The sequence below is a fragment of the Barbus barbus genome (assembly GCF_936440315.1).
Source record: "Barbus barbus genome assembly, chromosome: 2".
Taxonomy (NCBI): domain Eukaryota; kingdom Metazoa; phylum Chordata; class Actinopteri; order Cypriniformes; family Cyprinidae; genus Barbus; species Barbus barbus.
In genome coordinates, this window is record NC_136730.1 from 42,779,194 (window position 1) to 42,795,035 (window position 15,842).

General features: G+C 38.7%; 1 protein-coding gene across 2 annotated transcripts in view; it reads right to left on the reverse strand.

The window, feature by feature from the left end:
* LOC306887237 (peroxisome proliferator-activated receptor gamma coactivator 1-alpha-like) overlaps positions 1-13,688 on the reverse strand; it is a 42,583-nt gene extending 28,895 nt beyond the window's left edge. Inside the window, exons 1-2 of one of the 2 annotated variants that reach the window (XM_079444834.1) lie at positions 13,490-13,654; positions 10,428-10,607 (exon numbers count right to left, since the gene is read on the reverse strand). In XM_079444834.1, coding sequence (XP_079300960.1) covers positions 10,428-10,607; positions 13,490-13,537 — 228 coding nt within the window. In that variant the 5' untranslated portion in view covers positions 13,538-13,654. Of the gene's footprint in view, positions 1-10,427; positions 10,608-13,489 lie in introns of both variants that reach the window. The other variant, XM_079444833.1, reaches the window with a different exon arrangement.
* Between the last annotated feature and the right edge of the window lie 2,154 nt (positions 13,689-15,842).

The following is a 15,842-nucleotide window of genomic DNA, read 5'->3' on the forward strand; positions in this document are numbered from 1 at the left end:
CTTGAACACATCCATGCAGTCAATAATGCGAAGCTTGTGTTCAAAGCATGAACATATAGGCATGATGTATGCAATCAATAAATCCTCGAGTAGTACTGGTTGTACTGTCCATGTAGGATATTTATTACGACCTAGATTAAATTTGGCACCAGATCAGTGCGACTTCCAGCACAAGCCGTCTGAGCCAGATTCATAAAACATGATTTAAGGGGATGTCCACTATGTCCAAGGAAAACCCCATGTGTAACTTGCCCTCAGACATGGAAAAATGGTCTCATGTGTTACACCACCTGTGGTGCTTCAGTTCTGGGTAGCGGCTGTCAGCTGACACTGAACTGGCAGAACACAGTGTGTCCCAGAGCAAAGGAAGCTAAACCTTGTTACAGCCATTTGAACAGTACCAGCATGCCACACAAACACACACACACAAATGTGAGACATGTGTTAAGATCAAAGCTTAAGGTAATTCATACAGGTGGCTTGAAGGAATTAGATAAGATTTGTAAGCAGATATAAAGTCTTGGTAAAGAATTATCTACAACAAAGAGAAGACAGCCAGAATTATTGTGGCTGCAGTGCAGCATCAGATAATACTTTTTGGTACTTCATGTACCAAGATATTTACATGGTACTTCAGAGAATATCATGGCATCGAGAAATGCATGTGACCACATTGTGTTTGTAGTGTAAATGCTGATTTGTCCTCATATGCTGCAGACAACAGTAAAACGCCGCCTACTCAGCTGTCAATCAAGCATTGCACTAAAACAAGGTTCATTTCATACTCGACTAAAATAAATGAGCAAGTCTGTGGCGAGATATATTCAGAGAGGAAATGCGTGCTGAATTTTCTGTGTTTTTTGCACATTATCAACATACATTTGCAACATATATGAGATGCAGTAAGTGATGTATGCAGTCGTTAGTCCTGTGATTACAAATTTTCACAGGAAACACATTTTAGCTAGTGAGGCAGAGAAATTTCGGGAACCAAAAATATTTGGACAAAACTGCCAACAATTTTATGTTACGCTTTGCGGAAATAGTTTTAAGGGGAAATCATTAACTTAGCTAGATTTGAATACTTTGACTGTCAGCATCTATTTCGTGGATAACACAGATAAGCTACAAGATGTAGACATGTTAGATGTAGACTTCACCACGACCAAAATTAAGCTAGAGTAAAACCGTTAAACTGAGGTCCTGACTCTCTGTGGTCATTAAAAATCTCAGGATGTCCTTCGAAAAAGAGTAGGGGAGTAACCCCGACATCCTGGCCAAATTCCTGGGCTCTGACCATCATGGCCTCCTAATCATCCCCATACACTGATTGGCTTCATCACTCTGTCTCCTCTTCACCAATAAGCTGGTGTGTGGTGGGCGTTCTGGCGCAATATGGCTGCCGTCGCATCATCCAGGTGGATGCTGCACATTGGTGGTGGTTGAGGAGATTCCCCCCTTCTATGTAAAGCGCTTTGAGTAGCCAGAAAAGCGCTATATAAATGTAACTAATTATTATAATAAAATATGGCAATAATATATTGTTTGTTGCTGAAAAATTTCACTACAGCTGGTTTATCACCTGTAAACAAGACACCATTAACAATATACTGAGTTAAATTACTCAATTGACCCTTGCAAAGACCCTCCAACCCCTACCCCCCTTAGTTACTGTTGCTACATCCGACAAGCCATGGTGCACTCACATCATGCATCATGCTCTCATGCAGTGAAAAATACATCGCGGAGCAAAGAGGATACTGACAGACAAGACAGAGCAGGTTACTTTTTGTATGAAAAAGAGTGTCAGCATTAAATTTTTGTTAAAAAAATTCAAACAATAAATAGCGTTTTGTGGCTCTTTAAAGTGCTGTAGCGCCTCAGTTTAAGTGGCACATGAACCGATCGTCTTTTCATATTTACTTAAAGCACAAAATAAACATGAATGAACATCAGAAGGTATCTTGTTTCAACCGCGGAAAGACGTCAATACACGCCATTTTTCAGGTTCAACTCCTCCGACGTTAATCTACTCTCCAGTCTGGTTTGTTTGTCGGACAAAATGGCAGACTGAAATTCAGTTCTACGTTATGATTGGTCAGATCGCCTGTTAATCAAGTTCCCAGCAAAGGGTTAATTACCCAAATTTAATTACCTAAATGTTATTTTCAGTTTGGGTTTTCACCTAAATTAAAATTAAGTTTTCATTTAGCCCAAACACTGAAACTGAAAATGAATAATCAATTAAGCAAATTTATGTATTTTTTTCTAGTTGAATAATGAGCTACAAACAATGAATGGCCTTCCAGAGGTAAATGCAAAACTGACAGAATGATTGACATAAAATTATGCATGAAGTAGATGCTGAAATAGCAACAATGTGCCATTGGAGAAGCATTTACTAAAGTTCACTGTTTCGGTCAATAATTCCGTTCCTCCAAAACTAGTAAAATATTTTGGGTTGCTGAAATTTAATGCATGCAATACTAATATTAACAAACAAGGTATTTTCTATCAATAAATACCAATAACAGGCACACAGTGTAATTAAAAAAAGAAAGAAAAAAACTCTTTCCTTCTTTTTTTTCTCTTGCACACACAGACTTTGAATTCCCTTGGTAATAAAGTCCCCCTATTTTCTCTCCCCTGCAGGGGTGTGTGGGGTGTTAAATTGGTTCTGTGATGAGCATCAGGTGGCTGAGACTCAAGATCAGCTGAGGCTACAGGCCCCCGAAGAAAGATCTCACATGCAACTACAACTTTAGACAGCAAGGGATAGGAAAGCAAGCATGAAAGAATAAAAAAATGGATTTGTGGACAGAGAAAGATGACAGAAGCATAGAAATTAATACAGGACAGGAAACCAGAGCCTGAGAAAGAAGCCGAATGTAAGAGTACGCAAGCAAGCCGAGCAACAAGCTTTATGTTAACTTGTGCTTCTCCAAACATGCCCTGCGGGGACTATTTTCCAGCTGCAAGTGATGTTACCCTCCCTCTTCTTTCCCTCCTCTTCACACTCCCTTGCTTTTTTCCCCACCCTTCATTGCAAAGTGAATATATTTGCTTATGCCCGCTGGATTTCTGACTCTCTGTACGGTTGTTTGACAAGCTTCAGCGCTAAAACTTCAAAAGGCTCCTTATTGATGACAGGACTCTGTCACATTTCCAGACTATTGCAACTAAGAGTTCACCCTGGTACGGCTGCGAAATTGCTCAACTCTTTTTGATGCGCTATATATGAGAAACATACTTCAAATGTGTGACGAAACAACCCTAACCAATTACCTGCACTGACCAATGGTGGCACCAATGCCACTACTCGAAATACCACCTATTTACTACCTAGGTGTCCAGTCCTGTTCCTGGAGGCCCACCATCCTGCAGCGCTCTGCTCCAACCCTAATTAAACACACCGTAACTAGCTAATCAGGGTCGTTAGGATTACTGTAACCCTCCAGGCAGGTGTGTTGGAGGAGGTTGGAGCTAAACTCTGCAGGAAGGAGGCCCTCTGGGAGCAGGATGGGGCAGTGACATACAGCTAAATATACCTGCAGCTCATGCAACATGAGAGATACAACCAAGGAAATTCACTTAAGCATTCAGATTCACTCTGAAGCAACAGAATAGCTAATTAATTTAGTTGTCAGGTGACTAAACATCATACAAAAATGTATGTACAAAAAAAGTACAAAAAAAAGCTGACATTAAATACAAATATTAATAATGATAACATCTGCAGCTAAAGCAAAATGAGAGAGATTACCATGAAAATTCATTAAACCACTCAGGTTCACTCTGAAGCAACAGAATAACTCAATTTAGCTGTCAGGTGAGTAAACATAACACAACAAAAATTATTAAGAAAAACAGGCAACACTTTACTTAGAGCCCTTCTGTATAATGCATTATAAAAGTAGTTTTAATGCATTAATTATGCCTTGTAATGCACCTTATAATGCATTGTACAATCTCATAATTGTATAATTGTAACTGCATACATTATAACACTTATTAATTTATTTTTACACTATGCATTTTATATTTACAGCAAGATATAATGTATTACAATGCACATTATAAATAATTATAATGCATTATACCCTTTAATAACCCTTTGTAATGCATTATACATAAAAGCTTTAAATAAAGTGTAACCGAAAAACATTAATGGATGCTATTATTCTTAACTAATTCTAAAACTATTACATCATTTTTGGTAACTGAAATAGAGCTGAAATAAAAGTAAAATATCAATACTGAAAGAAACAGCGGTTTTTGGTAACTGAAAATAAAATTAATTAAAATAATGATTGTACCTTCAGATAATAGCAAAATGAGAGATATAACAAAGGAAATGCACTAAACCATTTAGTATTTAGGTGACTAAACTCCATGAAAACCATTAAAAAATATGATAAGAAGCTGGTCATTATATTATTTTATATTAATCATAAATACTGGTTTGTAACAAAAAGTCTAATTTAATGTTTAATGCACTTTGTTTTTCTTCTAGTTATTCACCTATAGTGGGTAATGAATCAGCCAAAAAAATAAAATAAATACTAAAACTAGACATGTTGCCTTGACAGCTAATTGAAATAAATAGATCTATGTTCTAAAATTACTAAAACGGAAATAAAAATAATTTTAAAGTTAAAAATAATTTAAAAAATGACAAAAGTACATGACTATATTACAAAAATAAACTAAAAATATCCAAATAAAAGCTCAAAATATTAAATATAATTCAAAATATTAATGAATACTATAATAGTGATAAATAACACTTGCCAAAAAATGACAGCAGCGGCTATAGTGATGCTTTTGACACCTGACAACATTCAAACCGTCTGCGCTTCAAGAGGCACGGCCAGGAGATAAGTCAAAGTGTCGAGCATGTGTGTGTGTGTGTGGGTGTGCAAATACGTGTGCGTGCTAGTGTTCACTTGAGGAAATCACATTATACAGCACAAAATGATAATATGCTTGGCCCAGCTGAACTTGTGCAGCTAAACTGATGGTGTGTTTTCAAATGTCAGCATAAATTTGCAAATTAAAAATGCGAAGCCATCAGCAGTCACCGTTAACACCATGTGCGTGTGTCTCGGCGTAGATGTGCTTGTGAGTGTTTTTCTGTCTTCTGAGATACGTAGCCCTACAGTAGATTTGATCTGGGTTTCCGTTTGTAGATTTACAAGTTACTAGCAAGCGAGCAAGAAGCAAATAGGGCCTGTTTACATGGATGTGTTTATGTGTAAGTGTGAATGCGTGTACTTGGGTGTGCGTCTGAAATATTTCAGCAATTAATCTCACTTTCACACGTAGACATCCGAGCCTCGAAACACACACACCTACAAATACACACTTTGGCTCATATCCAAGAGCTAGGTCAGAGTCTGGTCAAAGTTTTGACCGGTCATCGGTAACTGCACTCACCTTACAAAGCACAGCCAGTGCTTTCACTCCACGAACAAGTTGTAATTCCAAACACTCGCTGGCAGCATAGTTTCGTGTTTGGATATAAACATCACACTGCCCGGCCGAACAGCCTTGGATGACCTAATACAGTACAGTCTTTTACAGGGAGTTATTTTGACTAGGTGTCAAGTGCCCTTAAAATAAAAGGCTGCGGCAATCACTTGGAGTCCAGGAGTGTTCCATTCCACACATCGTCCATGCAATGGAGAGAACAGCGAGAACTCCAGCCTGGATTCAGAGCTAAATGCCATCCAAAAAGACACTCAAGTCACCTGTTTACATGTTTATCAAATGAGAGAGCGATCAGGACTACATCTAGGACTAGACCTCTGCTTAAAACATGCCCTATAACATGTTTTAGTTACAGAATTGCTGGAGTTTTGGGCAGAATTAGTGAACAAATTACTAAGAATTGATCAGTTCTTCTGCAAACAACTACATATTTTTTACAGACTGTCTTTATATACCAACACCATTTTACTAGCTAATCAAGCCAACTTAATGCCTAAATGCAAATTCTTGATTTTCTCTTCAATTTTGCTACTTTTGCTCATTCACTATTCTGCACTGACACAAAGCTGCAATGCTTTAGACCACAGTATACTTTGAAGTGTGTTGTATAAATTAATAGAAATAATAAAAAAAAAAAAATCTATTTAGTATCAGTAATGGAAACAGCATAGGCTCATTGGAAATAATGCGTGAAACTCCAAAAATGCATCTATCGGTTTCCTTCAGAAATAAACACTAGTGGCAGTAAAACACCATATTTTTTTCTTTTTTACACAAATGATGATTACGTGGCAGATTATTGGTTAAAAAAATACTTATTTTCATGCAATTCCTTGCACAATATTATGTTATGACCTCAAAACACTTTCAAAATAGTGCATGATATGTAAACTAATGCATTTTGAATTTTGCATTTCTGACATAGTAAACTTGCTTGGTTGCTCACCTGGTACAACCTTGCACTGCATTGCACCCTGAAACACAAGCTTGCTTCTATGAGTCAAAGACGAGTGTCACAAAACAAGCAACTATAACAAGCCTATATGTTTTGAAACTACAGAGCTTTGATCACAAAATTAAGCATTTAAATATCATCTTACCAAGACAAATTATTAGGAGACATAGAGTGTCAAGTGATATTTATATGCATTTTATGTGAGTAGTCTGCTATACTGTTATAAAGATCTCACTGATTCACAAGCTATTCAGCACTTTTCCGCCATATAAATGTAGACATCTTCACTAAATTGTATATTTTTGCTCAGTTTGGGGCTCTGAATTAACTGAATAAAATTTAGTTTTTTTTCCCTCCTCCAGTGCAAACTCCGTATTCTCTCTTTCTTTAACATAATGATCCGCTACCATCACTGTACCACCATAGTAATTTGTGCAAGCACAATAGCTACATATTTGTCACAGCAGCCTGCTACTAAAGCATCTCCCAGGGATTGTCTTTTTAATAGTCTGTACATATCCTATAAACTGCTATCTAATTTGGTTTTGCTTTTGAATTTCATGAAAAAAAATACAAAACTTGTGCACTGCTTAACATTTATCACTATGCATGAGAAGTAAATGTTCCATTTTGGGAATACAAGCAGCTCAATATAAATGTAGCAGCCCTACACTTTCAACCAGTGCCTAAACGAGCAAATCTATTTGACTCAAAACATGGTTTTACATGTCTGAGTGCTTCGAACCTCCCCACGGCCCTGTTCCCAAGAGAGGGGCTGCCGGTGACAGGCTGACCGCGCTGTCAGGCCATCTCCCTGGGGCAGAGCGAGCTGCCTGTCGGCCCCCACCTCCAGAGATCCATTTTAGCCCCTGAGATGGGCTTGATAACTAGGGCTGAACTGCCACTGAAAGGCATAAGCCGTCACGTCACACGAAATCTCTAGGCTGCGTCTCCCTGCCCACCGCTATCACTCACTCTCATCTGCCTGCCGGCTTGCCCCACACGGCCCTGCAATAATGGAACATCATGTACAAAATGTCAGGAAGGCGTAAGACATGAAATAATGAATCATAATCGTGAAAAAAGCTTCATGTCACATGTGTGAATGTCGCGTGTCTGTTGTGCATATCCGAATATATGTAAGCCTTTTGATGATGCTTTTGTAGCTGTAATTTTAATTTTTTTGCATGTTAATCCTGTTATATATGTGATATGTACATTTCTAAGGCCTCTAAATTATCAGCATGATCAAAAACCCTTTTGTACGCAATCTGTTACATGCCTTCTGTAGTCTGATTGATAGTTCATACAGTTTTTAGCAACTTTTTTAAAGTATAATTCTAAAAAGTCTTTCTTCAGGTTGTGGCTCACGTGACTTTTTGCGGTGCAATCTTTAATGATTTTTATTGAGTAAACATAGTGATCATTTTCATAATGTCATTGATATTTTAATATCACTAACACTTACTGGAATGAAGCAACTTTGATTTACTTGATTATCCATACATAAATCTAGAAAAATCATGTTCAAATGTGATTATCAGGCTTTTGAAGAACGTTTATTTGTTCACTCGTTTACATCTCTCAGTCATCATTTTATTGCATTGCATTATATGTTTTGGAACTACAGACTTTTGAATATAAAATTAAGCATTAAATATCTCACTAAGCCATATTATTAAAATATACAGAGTGACAAATTATATTTATATGCATTTCAGGCAAGTAGTCTGTTTCACTGTTATAAAGACCTCTTTGATTTAGCTTAAAGATTAACAAGCTATCAGAATTTAATTTTGCTTTTTGACCATATAAATGTCAGAATATAAACCAAATTGCATATTTTTGCTCAGTTTGTGTATCTGAATAAAATGGAGGTGTTTTTCCTCCTTGAGTATGAGTTTCATATTCTCACTATATCATACGAGCAATAAAAGCAATGTATCAAACATGATACTCAATTTATTTTTTTATATTTTGTCTAATGGTTCAATAAACTATGAAATTAAAAATATCTAAGGCAAAACTGTTAAAAAGGCTATTGAAATAGCCAGACCCTAAACAGCACAGGCGGGTTGAGTCTCTATGTCCGTGTGTGGCCTGCTTATTGTGTGACATCACAGGACTCGCCAGGCCACCCATTAACTATACTGCAGTCAGACAGCTTAAGAAAACATTGCCAGGGGTTTGAATGAGTGCAAAGGGAGGAAGAAAAAGTCCTGCCAACTAGCTTTACACAAGAGCTGGCCATTCATTAACCTGTCTTCAGTCTGCTCTTGGGCACTGCACTGACCCACATAGGCCAGTATTGGAAATGCATATACAATACACACATTCATCACTATTGACACATCATGTCCCATTTCACTGAACTAGGATCAGCTGCTGAAATTTTAAATCGGGGTCTACAAAAACAGTCTAAAATATTCTGTATCTATAGGAATACGCTTTTATCACATGAGCACTTATGCATGTAAATAATTGCCATGTTAATTAACATGCACCCACACACAGTATTATTTTTGCCATTCGTAATTGCGGGCCCTATAAAATCATTCTCCCACCACATGGTCTAGGTAAGTGTTTCACACAGTCCTTCAAGAATTCCCTATCACACCATGACACAAACCCCCAAATCGTGCAACATACCCTGCACTATATTTGCCAGCACTCAAAGCAATGCGGCATTATCATGTCTCTTCTCTATCTGCCCAGATAAGACGTAATGAACTAGCCAGGGCCAGGGCTGCTTTGTTTCAGCCGCCTCATTTCTGTTCCTCTGGACTTTGCTTTCTCTGTCAGTGACAAAGAAGCACGAGTGCAACAGTTTAAAGTTTTACCTCTTCCCTTTTTCAACATGACAACGCCGGGCAGGAACAAGCCGGTTAAAAGTGGACCCACTAGATCATGGTGAGGATGCAGACTAGTTGTATAATAAACTAGAACAGCACTGGTGAGTTCAATGAATCAGATTTTGACTGAGTTGTCCACTGGGAAACAGTACCATTACCACCAGTGTGTAGAAGTAAAAATGCCATTCATTTTCTCCATAGTGGAATTGATTTTTAAAGATGATTAAAAGCCATTATTGTAAGACCTACTGTGAATTACGAGGCTTCTGATCAATGACATATGCTTTTGTTCAAGCCTCAGTCAGCATTATTTCAACTGATAGTGTTTAACAGCAAAATTCCTAGTTAAAGATACCCATGTTTCTGCAGAGAAATCTCCACCAATCAGAAAACTGCAACAAGAAAAATGTGCCAGCGAATGATGTAGTCAGTTTACTTATGCTCTCAAACTACTTCAATTTTTGTATGCAAAATATGTATCATTTTCAATAAATCTAAAATATTCTTCAATAGTTTTGTATTTCTTAATCATTTTTTATTTTTATTGTCATTCACAATGATTCATGGGATTGTCGTTTTTTTTCTTCCCTCATTGAAGCCATAAACTGCACAGTCTTGTCTGATTTCCAAGGACAAAGTTTGTAATGTTGCGATTCACTTCAGAGCTGGTAAGTTTGGTTTAAAGCTGATAACTCTTAAATTAATACTTTTTTAAAAATCCCTATGGAAAAAATGAAGGGGAAAATACTTCTGAAACCAAGTGAGCAGACACTGTTGCTCTTTATTATTACTGACCATTACTCGGGAACATCGGGAAGAAAGTGCATACAAACAGCCATAAATTCCAGCCCAAGATTGTAGAAAAAGGTACAAACACTGACCTTAAGTATTGGACAAAGGTTGGGTTCTTATCATAATACCTCACCCCAATTATCACACAGCATGGATAAATGCTCATTACAAAAGAGTACAGATCTGTTATTAACTAATAAACTGCACTGACTGACTATCCCAGCTTGTGAAGAATTCCACAGTCGCGCAATAAACTGCATGAGGCTGGAATCATATCTAATTTTACAATATACAAGCATGCACAATCAGATAAGAAAACATTGCATGACCCTCTTTACCTCAAACAGGTTCGATGCTTCATTGCCATACTGACTGGAAATTATTTCTGATTGGTCGCTGTACCACTTGAGTCCTCCCAGAAAACTATCTGCATCGAGGTCACTGACATCCAGCTCAGAGAGGTCAAGCTCAGGCAGGTCAGGGCAAAGGGGCTGGTCTTCACCAACCAAGGCAGCACACTGAAAGAGAGAGGAGATGGTTGAGCACATATTTGCCAAGATGTCTGATATCTTCATTCAGTGTTTGTGAAGAAATGAGCCCTCAGTTTCTCAAAAAGCCATGAATGGCATCATAACTATTCAATTTAGTTATGATGGCATGCAATGTGAGGGTCTGTTTGATAGTAGAAATGATCAAATGGAATTCACCATGTTTTACCATCTATGTGATCTCAAACAGAAACAGTATCAACTGTTAACAGATGTCAAACAATTTAATGTTGGTCAGGCTTCACAACACCTCGTATATGGACAGCAGTCTCTATGTAAACATGTTACTTGAATAAGCTTGCAAACTCATTTATTTAATGCAAACAAAAGGCCTGCACACTAATAATGACAAAGAAAATCAAATGTGAGATAAAAAAAAAGCCACTGCTTTATTTAAAAAGGCAAAATAAGGCAAACATCTCAAATCTATTTATTTTCCACTGCTTTTATTGATTTTTTTTTAAACCAAAGTCAATTTTTTCCCCATTGCTTTTCTTTTTTTTTAAATCTAATCATAAGTAAAACTTGGCAAATGATGCTTTGTCAGGTTTTACAACACTATGCATCATAATATTTAAGACAATGCTTAGTTTCTTAAAGCAACATAGGCATGCTTTCATTATCTCTAATAAATCTGACATAATATACAAATGAAACCTTTGGCACTATGGCATTTGGGGCAGTTTGGTATTCAAGATGGGATCATTTTTAAAAAGGGATATGAAGTTACTATTTAAAGGATAAACTGAACTATGAGAAATACTGAAAGCAAAACATTACACAGCATGCACCAATATATCTCAAATCTCTACACATGTCCATTTGCACAGTGTGTGACTGATGTAACCAATAACTCTTCCTCTATTTGATTCATAGGGAGTATAACTTTGCTACATAACTGAGACCTGTGCGACTAGCATGCAAAAGCTTGTCCTTTCACTATATTTAGTACTAATTTAGGAAGAACCAAAATACTAACAACCAAATAATACTAACAACCAAATGAAGTGAACTTAAATCTAACACAATTGCATATTCTTCAGCTGTGCACATAGCATTTGCTGCATTTAGGAAACCACAACAACATAACCAACCAGAAAACAAACAATTCTGTGATTGGCTGAAGGAGGGGAGGGGCGGGTCGTCGTGGGGAGGAGCGTCACAGCCACGCCCTCTGGTTGGTCAGATACTATACTTCATATCACGGAGTATGTTGTGAGTAATATAGAGGTGAAGTAGAAGCAAAACCAACAGCAGCTCGCGGAGAGACTGTGCGCACAGGTGTACAGAGTTTTGACAAACGGCGGAGGGTGCTGTAGAGTGATGCATTTTGTGAAAAAGCGATACACCAGTAAAATGTTTATTTTGTACAAATATTGTATGAAATGTGTTACCGTCAGCGCGCGTTATTACTCTGCTCTTTTCTCAGAAAAGTCATCAAAATATAAACGCGAGACTTGCTCGATGGCAGCACGGTACAGTTTGTACCGAAGAATCTCGCGTCAAACTTGATCACCGGTGTCTGATTTAGTTTAGATCTATTTATGACACAAATCCTGTCCTTCCGCTGTCACAGATTTATAGACGCCGGCAAAGCGGTCCAATGCTGAGCAAATGATCAAATCACATGCATCAAATGCTTCTGCCTCGGCATCTTTTTGAAAGCCTTCTCCCTTTTCCTCTCAAAATACGGACACGTTTAATCACGAGCACATGCAGAGAGAGAGAGAGAGAGAGAGAGAGAGAGAGACACCTGGAAATTATATGATTAGAATTGGAACCGAGCAGCAATTTGCTGATTGTGTTTAGATGGATTTATGCTCCGACTGAGACGCTCAACTGACCTTTGAAAATTAATATAACAATAACGCAACGTGCATACCTCGCAACACAGACAGGTGCCTATACTGCGCAGCAATATATTTCTATATAGTGAGTAAAAGTTTCAGATAAGCATGCTGGAAACACTGCTTTATGAATATCTGAAATGGTTAAAACTGCAAAAACCACGATGCGACTAGATAGATAGATAGACTGCACTGATAGTTATATAGATATAATAGAAGTGCGACATTATTGTCCATATCTTACATATCGCCGAGTGAACGTCAAACACGTTTAAACTAACCTAAAATGTCCCGAATTGCAATGATTCGCGCTATAAACGATAAACGCCATGCACAGCTATGCAATCGTTATTAATGTATTGCATTGGAGCAACGCTTAATCTTGAGGTCTTGATAAATATAAAGTAAACGAGGTTCAGCAGCTTTTCTTTGCTTTACAGCACGTATTGTCCAATAATAAATCCAGCAAGCGCTCCGCATGCATGCAGCTAGCCTTCTCTGAGACTGTCTCTGTGTTCTAATAGGAAAGTTTCAATGCACAATACCTGACGCGAGAACATATTAGTAATTCCAGCACATCGGCAGTGGCACTAGGCTCTTACTGAAGCAGATACCTGTCTCATCATCACCTGCGTTACAGCGAGCGAGCGCACTCCATCCACGGGCATGTCAACGCAATTTCCCACGACAAGACATCCTAAGTAGACTGTCACTGTTCAACTCCGACACAGCTTGAGAAAAGCCGCACGCTATCACCAGATAAATCACTGCACATACAATTTCTGCAAACAAATTAGACTTTATCACAACCCGGTGTATTCCCGTGCATTCAGAGCTCCCGTGTCTTCCGCGCATCTTACAGGATCGGTCGAATGAACAAAACGGGAACTACGAGCGAAGCCTGTCTTGGACGTTCCCTGCGATCCGTCTCCTCAAAAAAAGAAAGAAAGCAAAAAAAAATGTGTGCTTCACCCCTGGAAAAATAAGTTGCACATCAGTTCTCACCTCTAGTTCTCTCCACACCAAATCCTGATTACACCTGTCCCACGCCATCCAGCCCCTGAATGACGGTACGAAAAAATAAAAAAGAAATCACGGGCAAAAGAGAAAATCCACTCGTTCCCTCGCGCCCCTCACTGACAATGAACCGAGGGCACCTGTCTTACAACTGCTTTCCATCACATGACAAAGCTATTAAAAGTAGGCAGGGGAGTGACTCCCCTTCGCTGTTACTCGCCAATGACGTGCTGTAAGGAAGGAGGAGTTTGGCACGCGCATAGTAAATCTTCCCCAACTATAAAACTCTTGCTCATCTCAACATGCCTCTAGTAGTGGCTAGGGTTGAGAACCAAGAACCCGTGCTGTTTTTATAAATATTACCGGAACCGAATGGGTCTTTTGACTTCTGGTTGCATGCTTCCACCGAAAGAGACGGGAGTCTGTGTTAAAATGACCTAGGCTGCGTTTCCTAAAAGCATCGTGAGCATAAGTTGATCGTAGATAAATTGGTGGGAAAGGGTCTACGATGTATTTAGGCATACAGCGCGCAGCATACACTGACCAGCGCAGCTCGATTCCCGAAAACACCGGCTGTTTTAGTGTCAAAACATTGTGAATCAATCGGAGAGGCTACTGACAACGGGAATGATTTATTTCATTATGTCAGACTCCAAATAAAACGTGTAACTAAAACGTGTAAGTCTCATGTAGTTGAAACCTGTCAAATAAGTATAGCATGTCATTTAAAAAAAAAAAAAGATTAATAATGAAGTGCTCAATGAATTTAGTCCCCGCCTTGTTTGTTTAGTGTTTTATTTAGGAATTGAATCTGGATTGTTACTATTCGGAATGAACTGACACAATGTAACCTAGTTAGCTCATCTGTAGTTAGAAAACCCAAATAAAAGGGAAAACAGCAAAACAAACATAAATGCTGTCTGTTTAGATAGCCTATAGCAGGGGTCAGTGCAGTCAGAGGGATCATTTACGACTCTGACGGGACCTTTTACCCATCAGTGCATCCATCAGATATGCTATTATATTATAATTTTTTCGTGCGAACAGCTTCTCATTCGCCATATCAAATGTAATTATATTGGTGCGCTTAATGAAAAGCTTTTAATCCTAATTACTTTCGTTCACCGATGTAAACAGTTGCCCTAGGCCTCTTTATTAAGCAAATCTGCGGCGGTATCGTTCATCTCCGAGCAATGCGGACGGAAATAATGTAAATAAAAACAGGATAAATGGGATGGTTATATGAGAACACGGTCGATAAGTTGTGAGGACTGTGGTGGTTCACAGAATGCTTTGAATCTATATAGCCAGAGGCGTTTTTTTTACTCCAATGCTCCCAGTCAGGAGCGTGCATGCCAGGGGGTTGCTGTGAGCTCAAATACTATGTTTCATGGTGTGTATATGTACGCCGGCTGACTGAGTGGGGACCGGCTTCTTCATCTCAAGCTCATTGGATGTCGTGTCACATTTAGCACCCCCACCGCTCTCCCTTGCGCACAATTTATACTCTCAAGCAATGCTTCCATACATCGAGACATCACAAACGAAGCAACATCATCAGCTTGGCTGCTCTGGAGAGTCATAAGGGCTGAAAGATAGTGTGTGATTTTCTTCCTTCCTCAAACGCTGGGGAGAAGCAGGTGAGGAGGTGTACAGTGTCAACAGTTCATGTATATGCAACATAGATATAGAGAAAAGCAAAACATGAGGTTTGTAGACAGTCAAAACAAAACGCAGCTCGACCAGTGATGACCGCCCACTTTCGCGAGCAGCAAGCCCACTCTTTATCAGCTGCTTCTTCAGTTTTCATGACCAAAACATTGAGGAAAAGAGTTACAGTGGTGGCCAAAATTGTTAGAACACCTGACAGATCTGAAAATATTGTCCTTTTTTTGCCTCCAAAACATTATTTCATTTCATAATGTCGTAGCGTACTGTTTTTATCCACTTTTAACTTTAATATTTGGTATGTCCACTTTTTGCAGCAATTACACATCTCTCTGGCATAGTATCAATATATTTCCTGAGAACTTCAACACTAATGTTATCCCATGCCATCTGCAACTTAAGCCAAAGGCTTTCCTTTTCATGTACAAGATCTGTCCAGTTTATTTTCCAACTCGCCCCAAATTTGCTAGATGAGGTTGAGGTCTGGACTTTGAGGGGCCAGTCCATCTTTTTCAATTCTCCTGCAGATTCCTTCTGCTACAGGTAGTTCCCTATCAGTCGGTCACTCCGAGTCACGTCGGTGACCGACGAATTGGGATCTCGCTTAGAGAGACCAATCCCCTACGAGAGTATCTAAACAAGCCAATGGATATTGGCATGCGATTATTGCATC